The 19,414-nt window shown below is 54.2% G+C and overlaps 3 protein-coding genes across 3 annotated transcripts; 2 read left to right on the top strand and 1 right to left on the bottom strand.

Annotated features, from left to right (window-relative positions):
* Nucleotides 1–751: 751 nt before the first annotated feature.
* Nucleotides 752–3,964, top strand: COL26b_007292 (uncharacterized protein; the record flags this gene model as incomplete). The annotated part of the gene is made up of 4 exons (XM_053180090.1): nt 752–1,633; nt 1,820–2,536; nt 2,588–3,241; nt 3,293–3,964. 4 exons carry the CDS (start codon nt 752–754, stop codon nt 3,962–3,964), a joined length of 2,925 nt encoding a protein of 974 aa, XP_053036010.1.
* Nucleotides 3,965–4,650: 686 nt separating this feature from the next.
* COL26b_007291 (uncharacterized protein) lies at nt 4,651–5,272 on the top strand (the record flags this gene model as incomplete). Its single annotated transcript, XM_053180089.1, has 2 exons — nt 4,651–4,922; nt 4,975–5,272. The coding sequence occupies 2 exons, from the start codon at nt 4,651–4,653 to the stop codon at nt 5,270–5,272; spliced, it is 570 nt and encodes a 189-aa protein (XP_053036009.1).
* Nucleotides 5,273–8,344: 3,072 nt separating this feature from the next.
* On the bottom strand, nt 8,345–9,372 carry COL26b_007290 (uncharacterized protein; the record flags this gene model as incomplete). The annotated part of the gene is made up of 2 exons (XM_053180088.1): nt 8,345–8,854; nt 9,037–9,372. 2 exons carry the CDS (start codon nt 9,370–9,372, stop codon nt 8,345–8,347), a joined length of 846 nt encoding a protein of 281 aa, XP_053036008.1.
* Between the last annotated feature and the right edge of the window lie 10,042 nt (nt 9,373–19,414).

Here is a 19,414-nt window from a genome sequence, read left to right as displayed (position 1 = left end):
ACAGCTGTGAAGTTATCCGTAACCTCACCATGACTTCATGTCCGGTTTCGGTGAGAGCTTCTTCACCTTGTCGGCCTTTTTCCAAGGTGAAGGCTGAAAGCCAGGACTGGGACGGGACCTTCCCAGTGTGCCAGTATTGATGGTAAATCCGTAAATCCGTGCTGACTCAGACCGCTCCTATCGATATCGCTTGCTGTTCGCGCACAGACTCTTTCCGCCCAGTGTGATACGTCACTCCTACCAGGCACTCAGTGGGTGACCAGCGACCACTGCCAACGGGCAGGAATGGAAGACCCAGCGGACCTGTCCAGCGCATTCAGACGGTCAGATCCAAATCTCCCTTAGCGTGCTCCACAGTGCTCTCCTCTGCCGTGGCTGCCCAGGTTTCCCTGTCTGAGCGTCCGCCGGGCCAATCACCAGTCCAATCCGCAGTCGTCCTTTTGGAGATCCTCCCGCTGGGCAGCACACTTTCAGCGTTCAATGTTCGAAAGCGTGTCTTTGGTGTGTCCTGAACCCCCCACTCCATCAACCTGCGAAGAACTGCAAACTGCAAGGCTAAGCTTCGTCGCTTCACTCCCGTGCGGCACACGACCTGACCTCGACCTATCGAATCCTTGATCCAAATACCTCGGACTACCTCATTCGTTTATCCGTGTCCGCCTTGCTTTCCCGCGAACCAACGAACCCCCGACGGCCAAAAGCGAATGGAGCCGATCCCTCGCGACCACGAAACACAGTGAAGGGCTTGGGAATGGCAGAAGGCGAACACCGAGTGCGAGAGGCCGAGGACCATGCATCGTCTGGAGATACCACCGCCGAGCCCGTCGAGGCCTTCCCGGCCATGCCAGCCTTCCCCTCCGACGGCCTGCCACTCGACCGCAATGCCGTAGATACGAAAAGCGACATCAGAGTCTCGCACATTCCTATGCCACCATTGCCCAGCGTCTCTGCGAGCGCACCTCCTACCTCGACACTTCCTACCATCCCCGGCGGTCACTCCGACGAAGAGCAATCGTCAGATGCCTCCTCGACGCACAGCAAGCCGGAGCTGCAAGAGTCCTCCAACTCTTCCTCCATATCCGAACCTGCGACCGCCGTCGAGAAGAAGGATGCCGAACACAAGGAGGGCGCAGAGCAGAAGACACGGGCGAGAGCCGGGTCTAGTTCCGCATCCATGAGGAAGAATCAGAGCCACGATAATGTTAGGAGGTTGTCTGTGGCGGGAATGCAGCAGCTGCAGGATCCAGAAGCTCTGCCCGTTGCCGTTGTTGCAGACGGCGCAGCAAGCGATGGGGACCGGCCGGCGCACATATCAGAGCAGCTGCAAGCGATTCGGCAGTCGATCCTGAGCCAACCGGACACCCTCCGGCGCAATGGGCCGGTGACGGACGGTGGCAGCAGGTCGCGACATCACGATGAATGGCGCCGCCCGACCTCTGGAAGGACCTTATCTACGCCCCCGACGAACCGAAGACAGTCTCAGTCTCAAACAACCTCTCCTCGCCGGAATTCCTTCTACACCGTTGCTCGGCCGCCACCCCTGAATCTCGAGGCGGCAACCCACTTCAACGCTATCAGCCCTCTGCCTCCCCCGACGCAGACGACGAGCCAGCCCAAATTACCTCAGATCCAAGTGCCGCCGCCGTCGTCGCAGCAATCCAAAGCTCCCCGAAATGACCCCTTTCCGCCCTCGCCTCTGCCTCCTTCGATACCCCTCCCGCCCATGTCTATACCAACACATCTACAGCTAGAACTGGCAGCCCAACGACCGAGTCCTTTGTACATACATCACTCACATACTAATGATATTCCATACGAGTCATATGCCGTCAAGTGGGAAAGACTCAAAAATGTTCTCTTGCTGCCGTCATTCCTCGAACGGACCCTCTATTTCGGGGCCCTGGCCTGTCTCGATGCCTGGCTTTACAATTTCACCATTCTACCCATGAGGTTCTGCATTGCCTTGGGCGTTTTGGTCAAGTGGTGGGGCTATCTCGCGGCGAAGGAAGCGCGCTGGATGATCGGATACGTCTGGCATGGACTGGGTAGAGTATGGGCTAGAGCCCGACGACCCAGGTCCAGAGCTACCTCCTCGGCCCAGCATGAAGACCCCGATCACCTTGTCAGCCGTGACAGGAGCCAGAGCCGACCTGCGCACCGGGGCACGCCTTTGGTAACCCCAGATATTAGATCCTCAAGCGACGTTCCCACAATCAACATCGATTCGGAGACAAACGGCAATCAAATTGTCGAGCAAGAAGTAAAGATGAATGGTAACGGGCATGGAGTCAGTTATAAGATAAATGGCTCTGCCGGTCACCATCCAACGCACATGTCCGGACATCGACAGGCTCGTCATAGAAGGACGAAGTCGATCCCATCCAACTTGTCCTCATTCCACAAGGCCGATCTACTACAGGGAGCCGTAATACTGTGCAGTTCTCTGTTTCTCATGAAGTTGGACGCCAGTCGGATGTATCATTTCATTCGAGCGCAGGATGGCATCAAGCTCTATGTCATTTACAACGTCCTCGAGGTAGGGAACTTACGGACGTCAACGTGACAACCTTTGCTAACGGAATGGTAGGTCGGCGATCGCCTGCTTTCCGCCCTCGGGCAGGACATTTTCGAGTGCCTGTTCAGTTCCGAGACTCTATCAAGGAACAGCTCCGGTCGCTCCAAAGTCCTCCTGCCCATGGGCATGTTTGTTCTGGCCCTCGTTTACAACGTCATCCACTCCGTCTCTCTGTACTATCAGGTCATTACGCTGAACGTGGCTGTCAACTCATACTCCAACGCACTCTTGACCTTGATGATCTCGAACCAGTTCGTCGAGATCAAGAGCACTGTGTTCAAGCGGTTTGAGAAGGACAACCTCTTCCAGTTGACGTGTGCCGACATTGTGGAGCGGTTCCAGCTTTGGATCATGCTGCTGATCATCGGCATGCGTAACATAGTCGAAGTTGGCGGCCTGTCTGTGCCTGGCGCTGGTTCCGAGAGTGGCAGCGATATGGGTGGAGGCGCCATGCCTCTCCACAGCCCGTCCATCCTGCCCTTCAGCTTCACGGTGCTGCCATCCTGGGTGTGGTCTGGCGAGGTCCTGTCCCCCTTCTTGATTGTCATTGGCAGCGAGATGCTGGTGGACACTATCAAGCATGCCTACGTGAATAAGTTCAACAACATCAAGCCAACGTTCTACAGCCGTATCCTCGATATCCTGTGCAAGGACTACTACACAAATGTATGCCTTGCCCCCTTCCCAAACTTGGATCATAACCTAACACCATCCCAGGCCTTTGTCACGCCTTCGTTGACTCGACGACTGGGCCTTGCTGTCATCCCCCTTTCGTGTCTCTTCATCCGGGCATCGGTACAGACATATCACATGTTCCTGTCAACAAGAATTCCTACTCCACTCCCGGAGTCAACGCAGACATCGCTTTCTGTCGAATCTGCGACGCCATCCTCGCCAGTGATGGTCGCGGCTCTCGACCGCCTCGACACACTACTGCGCGACGCCCTGGGGCGCGCCGTCTACGGCTACCCGTACGCATCTCCCGGCGTCAAGGCCCGCTCGTGGTGGTCCTGGACCAGCGACGACGTCATCGCGGCAGTGACAATGATCGTCGTCTTCTTCATCGCCTTCCTCGTCCTTCTCGTCATTAAACTCCTGTTGGGTATGATCCTCCTGCGGTACTCTCGCAACCGTTACGCCAAGATGAAGCGTAAGGAGCACTTGGTGGCAACGGGTCAAGAGGAGCGCGAGTCTTACGATACCAAGGGCAAGCGTGTGGGCGGATACGGCCATATCGAGGTGACGGAGGACAGGCGCAGGTGGATTCATGCGGACGAGAAGGAGGGATTGAAGGGTGGCAAGGGACGTGTGCAAAAGGCAGAGAAGCCCCCAGAAAGTGACTACAACGGAGTCTACCGGTACGAAATGGTTGCGAAGAGGATTTGGTAGTTTTCGGCGTTTAGGAGGAATCCTTGTTCAGCATAGTTTACATGGCATTGCATAGCTGGGAAGTCACGGAGTTTATGTTGCCTATGTCTTGCTTGTTCACTAAGGCATGCAGTTTAGCAATTCGATGTCTGATTTATCATCCTATTCATGGTTTCGTATGACAGGAGTCAAATCGCCTGAGCTTATACGAAGTAACCCTGAACTCATCCAAGAGGCGCTAAGGGAGGACAGGCTTTCGGTCAACGTTGACATCAATAATGGCCGGTGAACACGCTCTTACTTCGCCTTGTCCGGGTGCCCCTCCCGTCAGCTCTCGAGCCATCATTTGCTGTGGGTTCCTGACGTATTCTGTCAGTCTAGATGTAGATGGCACCTCCGATCAACACTCCTTCCGCTAACGCGCCATCCACCACCTCCTACCATCGCACCTCCCACCAGCAGAACTTTCCATCAACGCGCCTTTCATCGTTTTCTCAGGTCGCAAATGTCCTTTCAGCCAGTCCACCTTCTTCCATTCTTCCGCCTCGTCATTGTCTTCATTACCATAACGTACTCCCACACAGGTCAACACCAGTCGACCCACGATGGCAACCCCTGACGTCGACGACCTAAATAAGAACTTGACGAATAGATACAACCAAATCTGGGATCTCTCCTTCTCTGGAAAGCGTTCTGTGGCATTCACGATGGCCGAAGATCTCGTCAGAGAGCCGGGACTATGCGCGGACCACGAGGCTGGTGTGCACCAACTTCTGACCTGCCACCCCTTCAATGATGACACGATCATGCACGCTCAGGAGGTGGTCCGTATCGATAGCGAGATCGTCCAGAAGTATCACGACACCGCTACGATACACGAGCAGGCTTTCAAGCAAACCAAGCTTCGGTTTGCGAAGGAGCATCTTCAGCTTGTTCTGGAGAAGAAGCGCAAATTCGACGAAAATATAGCCTTTTGGATGTTTGTCATTTTTTGCCCGTACTCATCCGTCACCTACTAATCTCCCATACAGCTCTGCGGAATTCGTCAAGGTCGATGCCCCGGACGCACAAATCGAGCTGGCAGAACGGGATGAGCAGGCCGAACGGCCGGCAGCTCCAGAGGACGACAACAACCTAGGCGATATGCTTCCTCTTTCTGCCGCCACCGCTGCTGACGGTGAACTCCTTCGTTCCAGTCTAAATGCACCCCCGGACACTACCCGCCGTACCGATGAGCCCTCCCAAGATCAGCCCCAGTCCACCGCGAGGGTTGATGCCGTCTCCCCCCGGGACCTGCACATCCATACACCAGACGAGGAGGAGTTGTGATCTACTGCTATGGCACACTGCAAGATACGATGAGGTGGACAGGAACAGCAGCATTGACAGAGGTAGCAGCCAGATAATTGGAAAGGAGAATAAGCTCGTCGTGGAAGGCGCAATAAAGGGCATATTTCCTTCTAGAGTAGTCAGCCTGCCGCTTCATTGAGCTTAGTTAGGAATCGTTTCTGCTCGCCTCTGACAATTCTCGCGAGGGGCCAGAGCTCATAAATTGTGCCGTGATACGATCCTTGTAGGGCGACGTGACAAGACGCGGGTTGTAATCGTACGGCGGCACTCTAGCCCTTGGTATATCCGTCATATGGCATTGTTCAACCTCGGAATCGACAAAGTCGACGCGAATCGGTCGATATGTACGGCATCCTTAATCTCTGCCGCTAGCCCTTTGACTGTTCTTCGCTGAGTGAACCAACATCTCGGCGCCGCGGGCGCTCCCGCTTTGCTGTCTCGGTAGTTGTTGACGTTGGACCAACGATCTTTGTGCCTGCATGCAACCTTATTCCGATGTTTGTCAAGAAGGTCTCAGAAAACTTGATGAATATTGAGGTTTGACGTTGATAATGCCGAATTGTTTTCTAAAAGGTTATTTCCCTGGTTGTCCGGCAAGAGCACCGCGTAACGACCGGATGAATGTCACCTAATTGGACCCTTTTTGCAACGATGGAGGCGAAGTATTCGCCGACGGTAGTGTCGATAAGATGAACCAGACGGGGAAGACGTAGACTGTCCGCATCAGTGCCTGTGATACTACGCGCTATCAATGAGCAAGTCGATAGTTTACAGGGCGAGACGCGGGGAGATCTGGCCTTTGAAGGACCTCACGCAAGGGAGGGATACCAGAGGCGATAGGAATGAGGTACATGCACTGTGTGTATGCTAGCTTCTGGAGTCTGGACTGGGTCAAATGTCACAGCTTCAGTGGGAAATGTGGGAGGAGACTTCCGGCTGGCAATACGCTCTTAATGGATAACGAGTTTGAACAGTTCTAGGGGTATTTCTCTGGTGTATCTAGGCAAATGGCTTACCTGTTGCACAATAACCATGGCCGCTAGACATCGCAACGGCAGTGGCAGGGTGGGTGGGATACGGAAGTCATGTACCACGGCGTCTTGAGCCCTGTCAAATCGTGCCACGCCTCCGGGAACCATTCTGAATTAAAAACGGGAATTAGGAGCTCCCTTGTCTTGACCACAATGTCACCAGTTGGCTTCAGGGAGACATCGGTGGCGGACGCTGCCATCAGTGAAAGCAAATTCGCCTCGGGGAGCAACAGGGAGTAGACACCGCATAATTAGAATGCCAGTATTCTGAAGCACATGCTAGCCCATGAAGTCTAGCACAAGAGGCCTATCCCGACGAAAGCGACTTCAACGCTCCCGCCTGATTATCAAAGTCGCCAGGCTCCGAGATTGCAGAAGCATCTACGGAACTACTCGGATGAATCCGACACTATTGCAAGATGTGAGGAAAGAATTTCGACGCGTATGCGCATACCGGGTTGTGGGACAAGTGACGAGATTCGTGCCACGGGTACCGGGCTCACAGCGTGCTAGCAAGTGAAGTAGACAGCCCGTGCTAGAATCCGTTCGAACTCGCGACGACGTTGAGAAAGCAAGCAATGGCAACAACAAATCATGTGCAAAGCGTAAAGATCCGGGAGTACGACAACATCAATAAGGAACGTAGGTGACACCGAACGGGACCCTATTCTTGAAATGTTTTATTGTGAAAGATCCTACAATGTCCAGAACCTTGAGGGCCTAGGAGTACATCAGTTTACAGTGTCTAAGACTCGCCATATTTGCTGCTAACTTGTTTTTCAAATCCATCTCAAGCACCCTGTAGAGCACGACTAGGCACTTGGCTTTTATGCCCCCAAGGTGCGAGACCTACAACGGGCTTCATAGGTCTCGGGCTGTAGGCAATCTCAAAGACGAGTACAAATATCATCAATCATCACATCTGAAGCTAGGTTGCTTTCTTTTTGTCACTTGAACCGGCTTTCTGGAGCTTCAGAATGTGCCCAAGACCCGCCTGGCGCTGGTAGGAGTTCTCTGTGCAAGGGCTCAGGGGGTCTTGGCACCCTTCCAGCAGCATGGTCCGTCACCATCCATGCCTACCTCACCTCGCGTTCTCTGGGCCAATTCATAGTTATGTGAGAGACATCGATCACTTTTGAAAGGATATCGCCCTCATGGCCAAGTCGCTGAAAACCGTCTTGGGTGGGCGCTTTCTACCATCTCTTCGACGCTGGGCGGTTGCAAATGCTTACCCCTGACAGCCCCAAGTCCGGGCCAGGGGGCCACCTTTGCAGTGTAGGTTCACGAAAATCTCTATGAAGGCGTTTCTGCACCACCTTTGATGATGCATAAAGCAATTATCGTTCTGTCGCTTGAAGCACTTGACTATCGGCCTGTTGTTATGCTCCTCTGTGCTGATACGCACAATATTTACATGGCGACAGTTTATGTGCAATGACAGAAACCGTCGCCATTGTCGTTAGAAGGACGACAGTGGAAAGAGTTGACAAGCAATGTTTGCTGTGGCACGGTAGAAACATGCGATCTCCCCGAGCAATGTTGACGGAGGGTGTGGCTCTGCCCAAATGTGATGCAGCTCTCTTGCTGAGAAGGCTTGCTGGAGGTCATTGAGGCACCTCTGGTTGCGTTCAAGTCGTGACTGGCTATACAAGCCGTCACTGAAGTCAATTCAGTGACTTAACAGCGTCTCGGATCCCCGCAACTAAGATGTGATTCCCATGGCAAAACTTTGTGAAGCATCAGCCACTGCTACACAATGGCAACCACCCAGTTGGTCAGCGAGACATACGCTCGAATTTTCGTCGCTCACTTGTGTCACGACTGAACTATCTTGCATCGCAAACTGCCGATAATCAAACATCCATTCATCGTGACACACGTTATCGTTTACATCATTACAGGCAAGCACCGAAGCGACAACCATACGCCTCCTGGACCGCTCCCAGAGCGGAACGCTAACGCCCTAGAGCCCAAGCCCTCCAAAATCATATACACAGTTTATTTACAAGCGCCGACAGGCCTACCGGAGGCCGACGCCATCTCCCCTCGAGACCCTCTCCCAAAAGCGCCGGAGTCGCCAGACCCTCCCGACACCCTTGCTCTCCTCCCACTTCTTGACGCCTTCCTCTCGTTGTCGCACCTCGCCCTTCCACACGCCCTCGACCCATTGTCTCAAACCATCCTTGACCCTCTCCTTCTCGATGGCCCGCCGTTTCGCGACGAGAGAAGGCGCCACCTGCACCTTGTTCAAGCCCGGGACGCACTCGGGCGGCAGCACGGCGCGTTCCACGAGAGCCTCGGCCGAGGGTCGGGAGGCGAGGCGGCGGGACAGCCGGATAGACACGAGGGAGCGGGCCAGACGGCGCGAGACGACGGAGGTGTGCGTGAGGAAGATGGAGCGGCCGATGAGCTCCGCCAGCGACGGGCGAGAGGGGGACGCCAGCAGAGGAGGCAAGATGGCACGTGTGTGCCGGAGGCGGTAGTGGTGAAGAATGGGCGACAGGGACAGGTGACGCAGGTGGTGATTGGTCTGTGTCATCAGCAGAGTTCTCGAAACGCAGAGCAAAAAAACTACGGATCAAGTGGTGCGAGCGTGCGTGTAATTACATGGGACAGAAAAAGTCTTGCGGGGGAGAGGGTAATGATTGGGACGAAACGAAGATGAAAGATCGAGGACCATCACAGAAGCGACAACGCGGGGAAGAAGCCTACCCTCGAAGTGGACAGTAGATCGTTCACATCCAGGTAACCGAGGATGTGAAGCAGGAGCTCGTTGGGGAGATCTGAGAGGAACACGCTGGCAGGGTGATGCGGCCGTCGGCACAAAGTGAGGCACGAGTTCGCGAGGGTCTGGTGCGGTGGCGGCTGCGGCTGGTCGTCACGAACTTGGAGCGGCGTCTGTATCTGGGTCCACGGTCGGGCATCAGCGGCCGCCGAGGGCGGGGAGTCGGTTGGTGGGCGAAGCGCAGGGTCAAGTTCATGATGGCCAAGTTGCGGGTGGGAGTTTGCAAGCTGGCGGGTCGGGGGGATGAGCTGTTCTGGGGCCATCTCGTCGTGCATTGCGTCCATGGCTGACTCGGTCGCCTGCAAGACAAGATGGTGACAAAAATGAAAGGTCCAGAGGGAGTGATGGAGTCCTGCGTATTTGTTGGCAAGAGACTACAGCGAAGATAGTCGCGAGCGCTGGCGCATACGGCCGGGGGGTGATGGTGGTGGTGTTGGTCACGGTGGAGGTTCAAGGTTAGCCGGTGACTTCCGCCGTGGGCTGGGGGTTCGGAGATGAGAGAAGTACGGCGCCGATCAAGGCGATGAAGAAACAATGCAGGTGGTGCTGGTTGAAACGACCAAACCCCCGTGTGAGTGGCCTGGTTGCGCGCGGTAGCAGAAGAAAAAGATGTTGGTTGCTGGCCGACCTAGACCCGGCCGAACTCCAAACGGCCCGGGGTTTTGCGGCCGTTGAGATGGCTCGATAGACGGGCGGATATCAAGTAGCCGATGTCTGCACGGCGGCAAGGTCGTTAAGTTGTTGATGGCTTCGAGAGGCAGCCAACCGAAACGCTTATGCGAAGGCGGCCAGCAAAGGAGGAATCATGAGAGGAGATGGATACCCCGCGACGACGAGGCGTATGAGTGACCGATGTCGTAGTCGCAAGCAAGGCCAGCTGGCGAAGTGATGTCCAGATATCGCCGCAGGTGCCTTCAACCCGAGCTGGATATGGGTACTCGGCGCACAATGGTCACTGACCGAGGGAGGGAGTGAGGGAGTGAGTGTGTGAGAAACGGCAAGAGAATGATCAACAACACCAGACGTGATGTTGTGGTGGTTGGAGGATGCTTCGGTGAGGCGGAGGGAGGCGCGGGCGCGGGTGCGGAAGTGAGTGAGATGCATTGATGGAAGTGAGTGCTGGTGCAGCATTGCAGCTTGCGCCTCCATCGTTCCAGGCTGCGTCACACGGCACCAGCGGGTAGGGGCGTTCACAGTGCCTGCTTCCTGTCTTTTTGCCCAAGGAAGCCGTCAACGGTCGCACCCCACACTGTATCTACGTCGGTACGTACTCGAAGGGGGCTTCTGGTTGGTGGTTCCAGGTGGGTCCTTTGTGCAAGAATGCATTAACAGCATACGCAGTATGGGGCATCACATTGGATGCATAATGCACTTCGGATATCTCAGTCTATGCATTGCACATCACATCCATCCATTATCGCATATCTCGGATGCCATCTCCGCAAACCATAACATCAACCTTTCGTATGAATGCTTCAACATTCAGATATATCTCCATGGAAACGAAACAATGTCCCGATGTTCCTTCAGAATTCTCGATAATAAAAGAAACAGATCCCATTGGGACGTGCAATTGGCGCGTTCGCGCATCCTTCGGTCGATAGTCTGGATGATGGGAAACCTTATTCACACAGACAAGGACGCGTTGCAAACATCATGCACAAGCACCCTGATTGGTCCGCCTGTTCTTCTGTCCTTCTCACACTAGGAGTCTCCACTGACCAAGATGGAGGTATGTGAACGCCTTACAGAGCACACACCGACACAGATTATTTTATTGTTCATTCAATCATATCCACCATCGAGACTCAACATGTCCTTCTCTAACAAGCCATCTCTCCCAAAACCAGTGCTTCAATTGACTCATACTCAGTGATCTATACCCACAAAACAACAGAGCATTGCACCAGACATACCCCGCCCGCTCGCCCCTGACCGTACCGCGTGGACATGGTCGCCGATGCGGACAGCACATGGAGACATGGCCTCCAAATGGGTCGTCAACAACCTCATCACACTCATTGCCTGTTTTGCGACGGAAATACTCCAAAATTGTCACCTACCCTCGGAAAACTTGTCCACCGCACTCCCCTCAGTCGCACACTTGGGCTTCAATTCAATAACCATGCTTCCAGCCCGAACACCCAGGTCCCTGCCCTTCCACCGTGGCGTGCGCCGTCCTCTGACCAAGTTGGCAGTTCGTGCGGACAACAGCAATCGTCCCCTGCTCACTTGAACTGCTTTCGGAGTGTGGGAGCCATCGCGTCGCGACTCGCTTCCCCGTCACCATGTCCGTACCTTACCATGGCGTAATGTCGGTCGCCTTGCCCTTTGCCGACTCTGCGCACATCAGGCTTGGACAACGCAGAGTCCTGCGAACTATTCATCCTGCCACTTGCTGGTTGGATGATTCGGTGAAGCCAGCTTGGAAGACGGCGAGGAGCAGAAAATAGCTTGCATCCTTGCTGCAGCGTGCCCTCCAAGACCCGCAGCAATCGTCCCGCTGCATGAGCTGGATGTTCAGAAGCATCGAAATGCATCAATACTGCGTCGTCACACGGCGTTCAAGATTGAGACGGACACGACCTTGACAACGGACAGGCCCCGCGGGAAGCCCAACCTGCCTTCCTGAGACACTAACACCAGATTCTGCCAACTCCCGTCGACTCCGTTCTGTTCACTTTGATGTTGGTCTCCAGACAAGACCGTCTTGACCACCGAGAACCATGGCGTGTTGTCGATTTCTTATCAACTTTGCTGTGGTGGTGTGGCCCATCTCTCCGACCCAACGCCTCGCAGCTACCCTGTAGCCAATCATCTCACAACATGACACTCGTTGCGGCTGCAACAGAAACACGTCCACCCTGCTCGGCCAACCTCGACCGTCTCCCCTGCCAGTGCTCCGTACCCCATCCTGGCCTTTGTCTTGACGTCGACTCTTCCCGTCGTCGTTCTCTGCTCACTTGGCTAGCGACCCATGTCCCGACCAGATGTCAAAACCCTGCTGTCTCGTGGATCCCATGGTTGGCCGACTGACGTGCTTTTCTAGTGCGCATCATTGGCCTTAATCTCCGTCTCGTCTCGCCTCTCATGTCCAATCGCGCCTCAGAGAAAGTCGTAGCGATTCTTCAACACATGATTCGCATGATCCCGAAAACTCGGATTGGCTTGCGGAGTTTTCCTGCAAAACTCGGAGCGTCTGATTGGCCTTTATTCTGCACAAGTGTCTAGAGTCGTCTTCGCCCTCTTTCACCCTGCCGCTCCCAAGTAGTAACATGGCATTTCTCATGATGGGCGGACGCCCCGTCGCACGACATACCGCCTTCCATACCACCTCACCTCAATTCACCAAGCATTCTCGTCGGTTTTCCTCCCAACGGCAACTTGCTGGACATCGTGCCATCGGCAAACGGAACGGCCCGTTTGTCCATCCGGCTCACGTCAAGGTCGAAGCCTTCCGAGCCTGGCCGGTGTCGGTCGACCTCACCGGTGACTGTTACCTCCACACCCAACACGGGTCACTCGGCCTTAGAACTACGCTTGGCCGCTATTTCGGGCCATGTTTACGCTCATTTTCTTTCTTCAGACAAAAAGTTCTTCCTTGCCCCGCTGGCAGAAGTTTCGCCAAAGCCACAAAGAGGGGGGGGGGAGGGGGCAGGGCGGCAGCGTTGTCGCCCATCTTGGTCCGCTACCCGATCTTTCAAGGTTGATGAACTGGTGGTATGAGCACGGCGTCTCGCGTCGTCTCATCAAGACAGCCTCCGCAACCGCGAGCGCAAGCGTTTCCGTAAGCGGCTCTCCAAGTTGACAACGCATCGATAGCTCACGCAGGGAATCCCCTACTAGTGAAACCCCAATAGCCGTCGCAAGGGTCGAGCCGACGTTGAGGTGTTCGCGGGGCCGCTTGGCCCGCGCCCGTAGTTCATGTCATTCCACATGCCAAGACATGGATACTTGCAAAGGATCAGATCAAGTCCCCGCTCCGGCCCAGGCTGGGCCAGGTCGCTTTCGCGGGAGCCTGATGTTCCCTCGGCCTGTCATTCAGCAAGGCACACAGCTAACGCACTTCCTTTCTCGACAAGCCTGTCTGTCTCATGCAAGGTTATGCCTGACGATCAAAGCCCTGCCACGGCCGCTCATGGCGGTCGTAGATCTGCCGTCTAGTTACACCTTCCTCTCATGATCCTGTCAACGTGGGGAGTGGACGTCGTGTTCCCCCAATGAACGCACCCGTTTGTCAATATGTGAGCTGCAGATGGTAGGGACACCGCCAGCCTAGTCAATAGGATGCCACCGGAAGGCATTGCCCGGTGGAGCTGGCAAGCCACCAGTCGAGCGCCGAGGAGGACAGGCTAAACAGCAGATGAGAAATCACGATCCCGCATGCCTGATCGACAAGAAAGAGAGAGCGTACAAGGGCACGGCGGCCGTGGAGGGGAGTGTGCAGAGCAGTTCATCTCAGGGATGCCATTCATGTATTTCGAACCCAGGTACCTACACTTGCTTTCTCTGACGGAGCCTTGATGTCAACCGAATGCAATGCAGTGTGGAACATCCGGCCATGGCCAGCGGCCGGTCGCCACGTTGCCCTGCCCAGGGCCGCAACCAGCGCCCAAATGGCTTTCCTCAGGACCGTTCTCGACTCCCTTCACCCACCGTAACCCAAGACCGGGCCGGTGAGCGAGCGAGCCAGACGGATCACCCTCAACAGGATAAGCGTAAAGATTCATGTGAGGGGGACGGCCTGCGGTATTTCCTAGTTCCATAAACGGTTTATCTGGATGCGCAGTGTAGCCCGCATGATTGACGAGAGGATGCCTCCGGCCCGTTCAAAAAAGGGGGGCCATCCCCGGTGAGGCGAGACAAGAGGAACATCCCTAACCAGGCAAGCACATCACGCATCTAGCATGGATGGCCATTTTATTCAATGATTCGTCAATCAAGGACTCAGGAAACGGGCTTCCGGCTCTAGCAAGCTTGGTCCGGGAGGCAAGACTCCAAGGACCTGTTGTATTAAGATCGGTGTTGGCTGCATGTTGAGCTGGCTTCATCCGGGGTGGGATAGTTATCATCCTGTCCGTCCGTGCCCAATCTCAAGGTAACTTCTCTTCCCCCTTGAAGACGTTCGTACCTGGTCAGAGGTAAACCCCAGACTTAATTAGGCTCAACTTGGCCGATGCTGGTCTCGGTGGACGGTGGCGAGGGTCTTGTCAACCTTGCAGCCCATGTCACGTCAATGACGCCCCCGGCAGGCAAAAAGGTCGAATGGGTGTCGCTGGCTTCTTCGATTGTTCCATCTCTAAAGGAGCTTCTTGTTCTTCTCTAACACACCTGAATATTGATGCAGAAACTATGCCCAACGAACGTTTCCGTACAGCAAAAAGTGAAACGGTTCATGCCGGCTTCCAAACGGCCCCCGCCAAGGCCTTCGCTTCTGGACGCAACGGCCGAACATTCCTCACCCCCACCAGCCTTCTTGGGCTGACAGTTGTCTCCTGTGGGACGAAATATGACCACATCCTGGAAGGAAAAATAGAGAAGTTCAAAAGGGCAAGACATGAAGCCCCCCACCCCGGCCACACGCAAGCCTCGCCTCGAGGCGGGAGGCTAATCTAGCCCTGTCGCTCAACGCGGCCGCAGCGGGAGGCCCTCCCCAACTTCAGGGTTGTTCCTGGGAGTCTCAGCTGCAAGACTTCTGCAGTACACTCACACACGCATGCTCGTAAGGTAGTGGAGCGCTTCCGTCCGCCTTACCAGTGTGTTGCCTTGCATAGCAGCCCAGACGGGCTGGCACAGGTATTGAAAAGACCATGAACGGGGAAAAAGGAAGATACCTGCTGCCATTATTCCATATAGCCATACCACCTGGTATTGACCGAGAGATGAACCAGGGGTTTGAACGGGTTCGAACATGGAATATCGGCGCCCAATGATGGACGAGACATGGGGAAGAAGCATATGTCACCCACCCCACGCGTTAGTTCGTACCTGAATTCGACAGGTACGCATCATGGTCTATTCTTCCCAACCCCTTTTCTTCTATCATCACCGACGCATGCCAACATCATCGAAGTGGTCTTCCTTCTCCCCGGTCCTTAACCGCAGACGAACACATCCTCTTCTCGACCGCGGATCCTTGTATCGCCCATTGAACACGTCTTCTCCCCATTGATCATGTACTCCCCTCCTTCAAGAAAACCCCCTGAAGGTGGAGAAAATATCGGACAACGTCGAGTCCCCTGACGAAGCAATTCGAATATTTCAACGACGTGGCAAGCAAGGAGACACGTCTCATGGTTGCCAATGAGGGGAACAAAGGCAGGAAAGAGTTAGTCCGTTGCTGGACGGCTGCTGGCATGTTCAATTGTCCGATGTCTGTGGTTTGTATCTGCAGGGACGGATTTGACAACCATTCTTGCGCATGCTCAGCCAGACCGGTTCCATGACGAGCCGCTGCAAGTTGCCAACCGCAAAATCATGTACATCTCTTCCTTCTTGTTCCTCCTATATTGTGTAATTCGCGGAATAGACGCAGCGGCTCGTGGTCCGTGGATGTAGTCGTCTCGTTGACCGCAGACGCAGGTGTACATTGAATAAGGGGAGGCGAGAAACAATTGGAACCCTCTTTGCTCCAGTATTTCGAATAGAAACAATCGTCGAGTAAAAGCGGGATGTGCATCATGTACGCATGTATGTGCGTAAGTGCGTTGTGTAGTGTAGAATGTAGGGTGGTGTAGTGTGTGTGTATAGGGGCAACGTATGGGATAAACTGGACAAACTGGACGTATGCGTTCGATCCGGTCGTGACAACACATCGTGCGGGTCCCCAATGAATGACCTTGGTATTTTTTGACAAAGTATAAGTTAGCCTTGATTCCCCCTCCAGTCAGGACGAGGCGAAAGAAGAAGTGTAGACAAGGACCTCCGTGGGCAGAAACAGTACGTCAACGACAAAGCAACCTCTCCCAAGACGACAACACCAAAAGGGGAAACCGAGAATATCAGACGAACCGTCAGAGACGACACAACAGCAAAAACGGAAAGAAACGAATCATCCTCACCTCGAAAGCCCGTTTCAGACAAAAGACAAATACGCACGCCCCCTAATCACACCCCTCAGATCATTCCAGGGAAAGTTGCTGCTGCCGGCTGCTGCTGCCCAACCGCCTTTGTGCCAAACACCAAAAAGAGACTTCTCGATCGCGGTTGCGAACGAAACTCTTCGCCTCTGCCGAAACGGGTTGCTGGCCGCCTGCCACTTGCTGCCACCACCGCTGTCACTTTCCCGCTGCTTCCCGCGGCCATTGTTGCTCAATAATACCACCAACACAGTCAGTCCAGTCAACTTTCAACAAAAATTCTGTTTACACCCCCTCCCCCTTCCCGACCTTTTTCTTTTCCTTCGACGGCTTCCTGGTTTATGTTTCTTTGCCCATCCCACGTCCAGGTTGAATCCCCTTGACAAGTCAAAATAAGCTACCCCTGAAAAGGCGGCACCATGATTGGACGCAAATGTCAAAAGACATCATTGCATCTGCATGGGATTGCATATTTGCAGCGGAAGATGTGAGGAGGGGGGCACCGCTCATTGCGGGCGAGCTACAAGAATGGGGAGGCAAGGCAGAGGGAGAAAATACACACACGAAAAAGGGGTGGAAAAGATAAATAAGAAGATGGCTAACAAACCTTTGATCTTGCTTCAGTCCCGTCACCAGTGACTTCATATCGTTACCGAGAACCCCGAAACGAGCCACTTCTACTCCATTCTCGGGTTGCGTTGCTGCTTCTCCTCCATTTTCTCCTCCTCACCATTTTGACTCCTCCTTCATAACAAGGTTCTCCACCACTTTTGCATCGACGTACGAGCTAGTTACCTTGTCCAGCTAGCCAGCCACGGACCGGCCCGCAAGGAGAATAAAACCGGCAGACGAGAAGGAAAAAGAAACGAAGAAACGGAACAACGAAAACCGGAGACGACATCTCTCGTCTTTTTGGGGACCAAAAAAGGGGGGAGGCTACCGAGTCGAAGATACACACCAAAAAAGGGTGTGGAAACGGGAGCAGCCAGCAAAAGAGAGGGGAGAGGAAAAAAAGATGTGTTATTTCTACCAAACGCGCTGGGTTTGCGGGTATTGGAGATGGGGTCAGTTCAAACAACAATGCAACAAGGAGTACCGGACAGGCGAAACGTGCGGCTTGAAGTTGGTATTCGACACGATCCAGGAGGCGGACAAGTGCAAGCTGTGCTACGACATTGACAAGAAAAACCGCCGGGTCGACAAGATGCAGAGGGACATTGAGCGCTGGTACCGCGAAGGAAACCGCAAGGCGACCATCGAACGGACAAGTATCGAGATGCAAGAAGTTCAGCGCCAGATCCACGAGATGCAAACATCGCATTGGACCAGACAAAATACGATATGATCGTCGTGGTTGTTGTGGCCGCTGGGTCAATATAGAGAGGGGGAGTTCGGTTTCCAGGATTGGTAAGTTGGACATGTTCCAAGCCCTCTTTCTGATTTTCGTCGTCTTTTTTTTTTACCCCTCTGCTGTAGCCTTTTTTCCTTTTTTCAATCTCTGATATTATTATTGCACTTTGTACCTTTTTTTGGTCCCATGCGGGTGAGATGGGGGGTCCAGTTGAAAGTTGTTCAGGGGTAAGCCGAGTCGCGCAAGACCTTTGCTAATATGATTATATCAGTGGCTCCTTGATCTTCACGCGGGAGATACCTATCAACGACGAAAAGGGAAGGAACCAAGAGTCGAATGCCGGTGTGAGAAAAGAAGGGGGAAAGAGAGGTATGACTTTGACACTGCGGGACTGGAGAGGAGGCTTTCCTGGTAACCCTAGCTTGGGGGGTTTTTCCCAAGTTCAACCACGTAACGGCCGTTCATTCGCTGCATTTTTCACATTTCGTTTTTGGTCTCCTGTGTGGTTACGCTCGGGACGGTCCTTTTTCTCTCTGCAAAATTTCAAGACAGTGGAAAGTGGAAATTTTGGGTTGGCAACTATTGTATTACTGTTGGATCATGATCATCAATAGGATGGGCCATATTCTGTAAGATTAATTTGTGTGTGCGCGCGCGCGCAAAAAGAAGTGTGTCAGTCGCTGTGGACATTCTGTGCGCGCGCGCCGGGAGCAGAGAGAGAATCAAGGCTGGTCTACGTTTATTTCGTCGCGAAATCCGGCCCGCCGCTTAGACGGCGGCAGGGACAACTTGCAGGGCCCCCTCTTAGTAGAACGGATACCTGTCTTGCGCCTCATGCTGCGGGCTCCTCTTCCGACTCCTCCTGCTCCTCCTTGGTGCTGACCGTTTCTTCATCATGCTCTGCCGACGATAAATCCATTCCTCGCAAGCCCGGCCCAAAGAGGTACAGATGACAACCATGAAAGTCGAATGACACCAAAGCGGCGAGGCGGTCTTGCCTTTCAACGCGCGACTGAGGGGATCGAAGAAGGCGGTCCTCCCACTTTTTCCTGCACAGCTGCCCATCCAGCAGGTTTTGGCGTGCTTATCAGGCAAGCAAGCGTTGCAGAAAGCGGTCTCTGGCGACGAATGAGAAGGCCATGTCGCTAACTAGAGGCGAAGGACAGCAGACGGTCTTGCGTCGATCTGGCCAAGTTACAGAGCAAAGCAGGCCAGGCCAGGCCAAAAGAGCGGTCCGTCGGCTTCGTCCAGCAGGCAGGCAGGCATTCTTCGTCTGTGCTGTGCTGCGTGCCCGCGGTATGCCTCGCTCTAACCCCTCCTTCTGCATGGAGAAAGACCGTTTATTAGTCTTCGAGGGAACGTCATCGTCATCGTTTCTCACGTGTCATCAGTGTCGTGGTTGAGGCAGGCGCAGTGAAGCAATCCCGGTACTGAATAGGCCCCCGGGGCTTTGTTTTTACCCCCCCTTTTACTTTTTGCAGGTGTTCAATAACCCAGAGAAAACCACTGACAGGTACCTGTCATCTGACCCAAGGCCAAAGTGGAGGGAGGAGCGGGAGGAGTAGAAAAGCAGGGCTTAGTGTGGGAGCGACGGAGACGAGACGGGCGACACAGAGCGAGGTGGGTTGTATCGGGCTTGATGGACTGGGACGGGGACTGGGAGGCCGCCCCATCTGGCCGCAGCAACCACCCCTCATCTTCATGTCGTCCATCCCACTTCACTTCAAGGCACCATTTCCTTGTCTCATCTCCGCCAATAAGACTCGGGAACCGCACAGACTCCCGCACAACCCTGAATGGCGGGCATCAGAGCGAATATGTGAGCCTCCAAGTGCTTCCCTCCTGTTTTCCCCTCCATAAAGACGTAACTTGCCC

The sequence above is a fragment of the Colletotrichum chrysophilum genome (genome assembly GCF_026319265.1).
Source record: "Colletotrichum chrysophilum strain AFK26 chromosome Unknown scaffold_58, whole genome shotgun sequence".
Lineage (NCBI taxonomy): Eukaryota > Fungi > Ascomycota > Sordariomycetes > Glomerellales > Glomerellaceae > Colletotrichum > Colletotrichum chrysophilum.
Note: the sequence above shows the minus strand (reverse complement) of the source record. Positions and strands in the feature narration are given on the sequence as shown.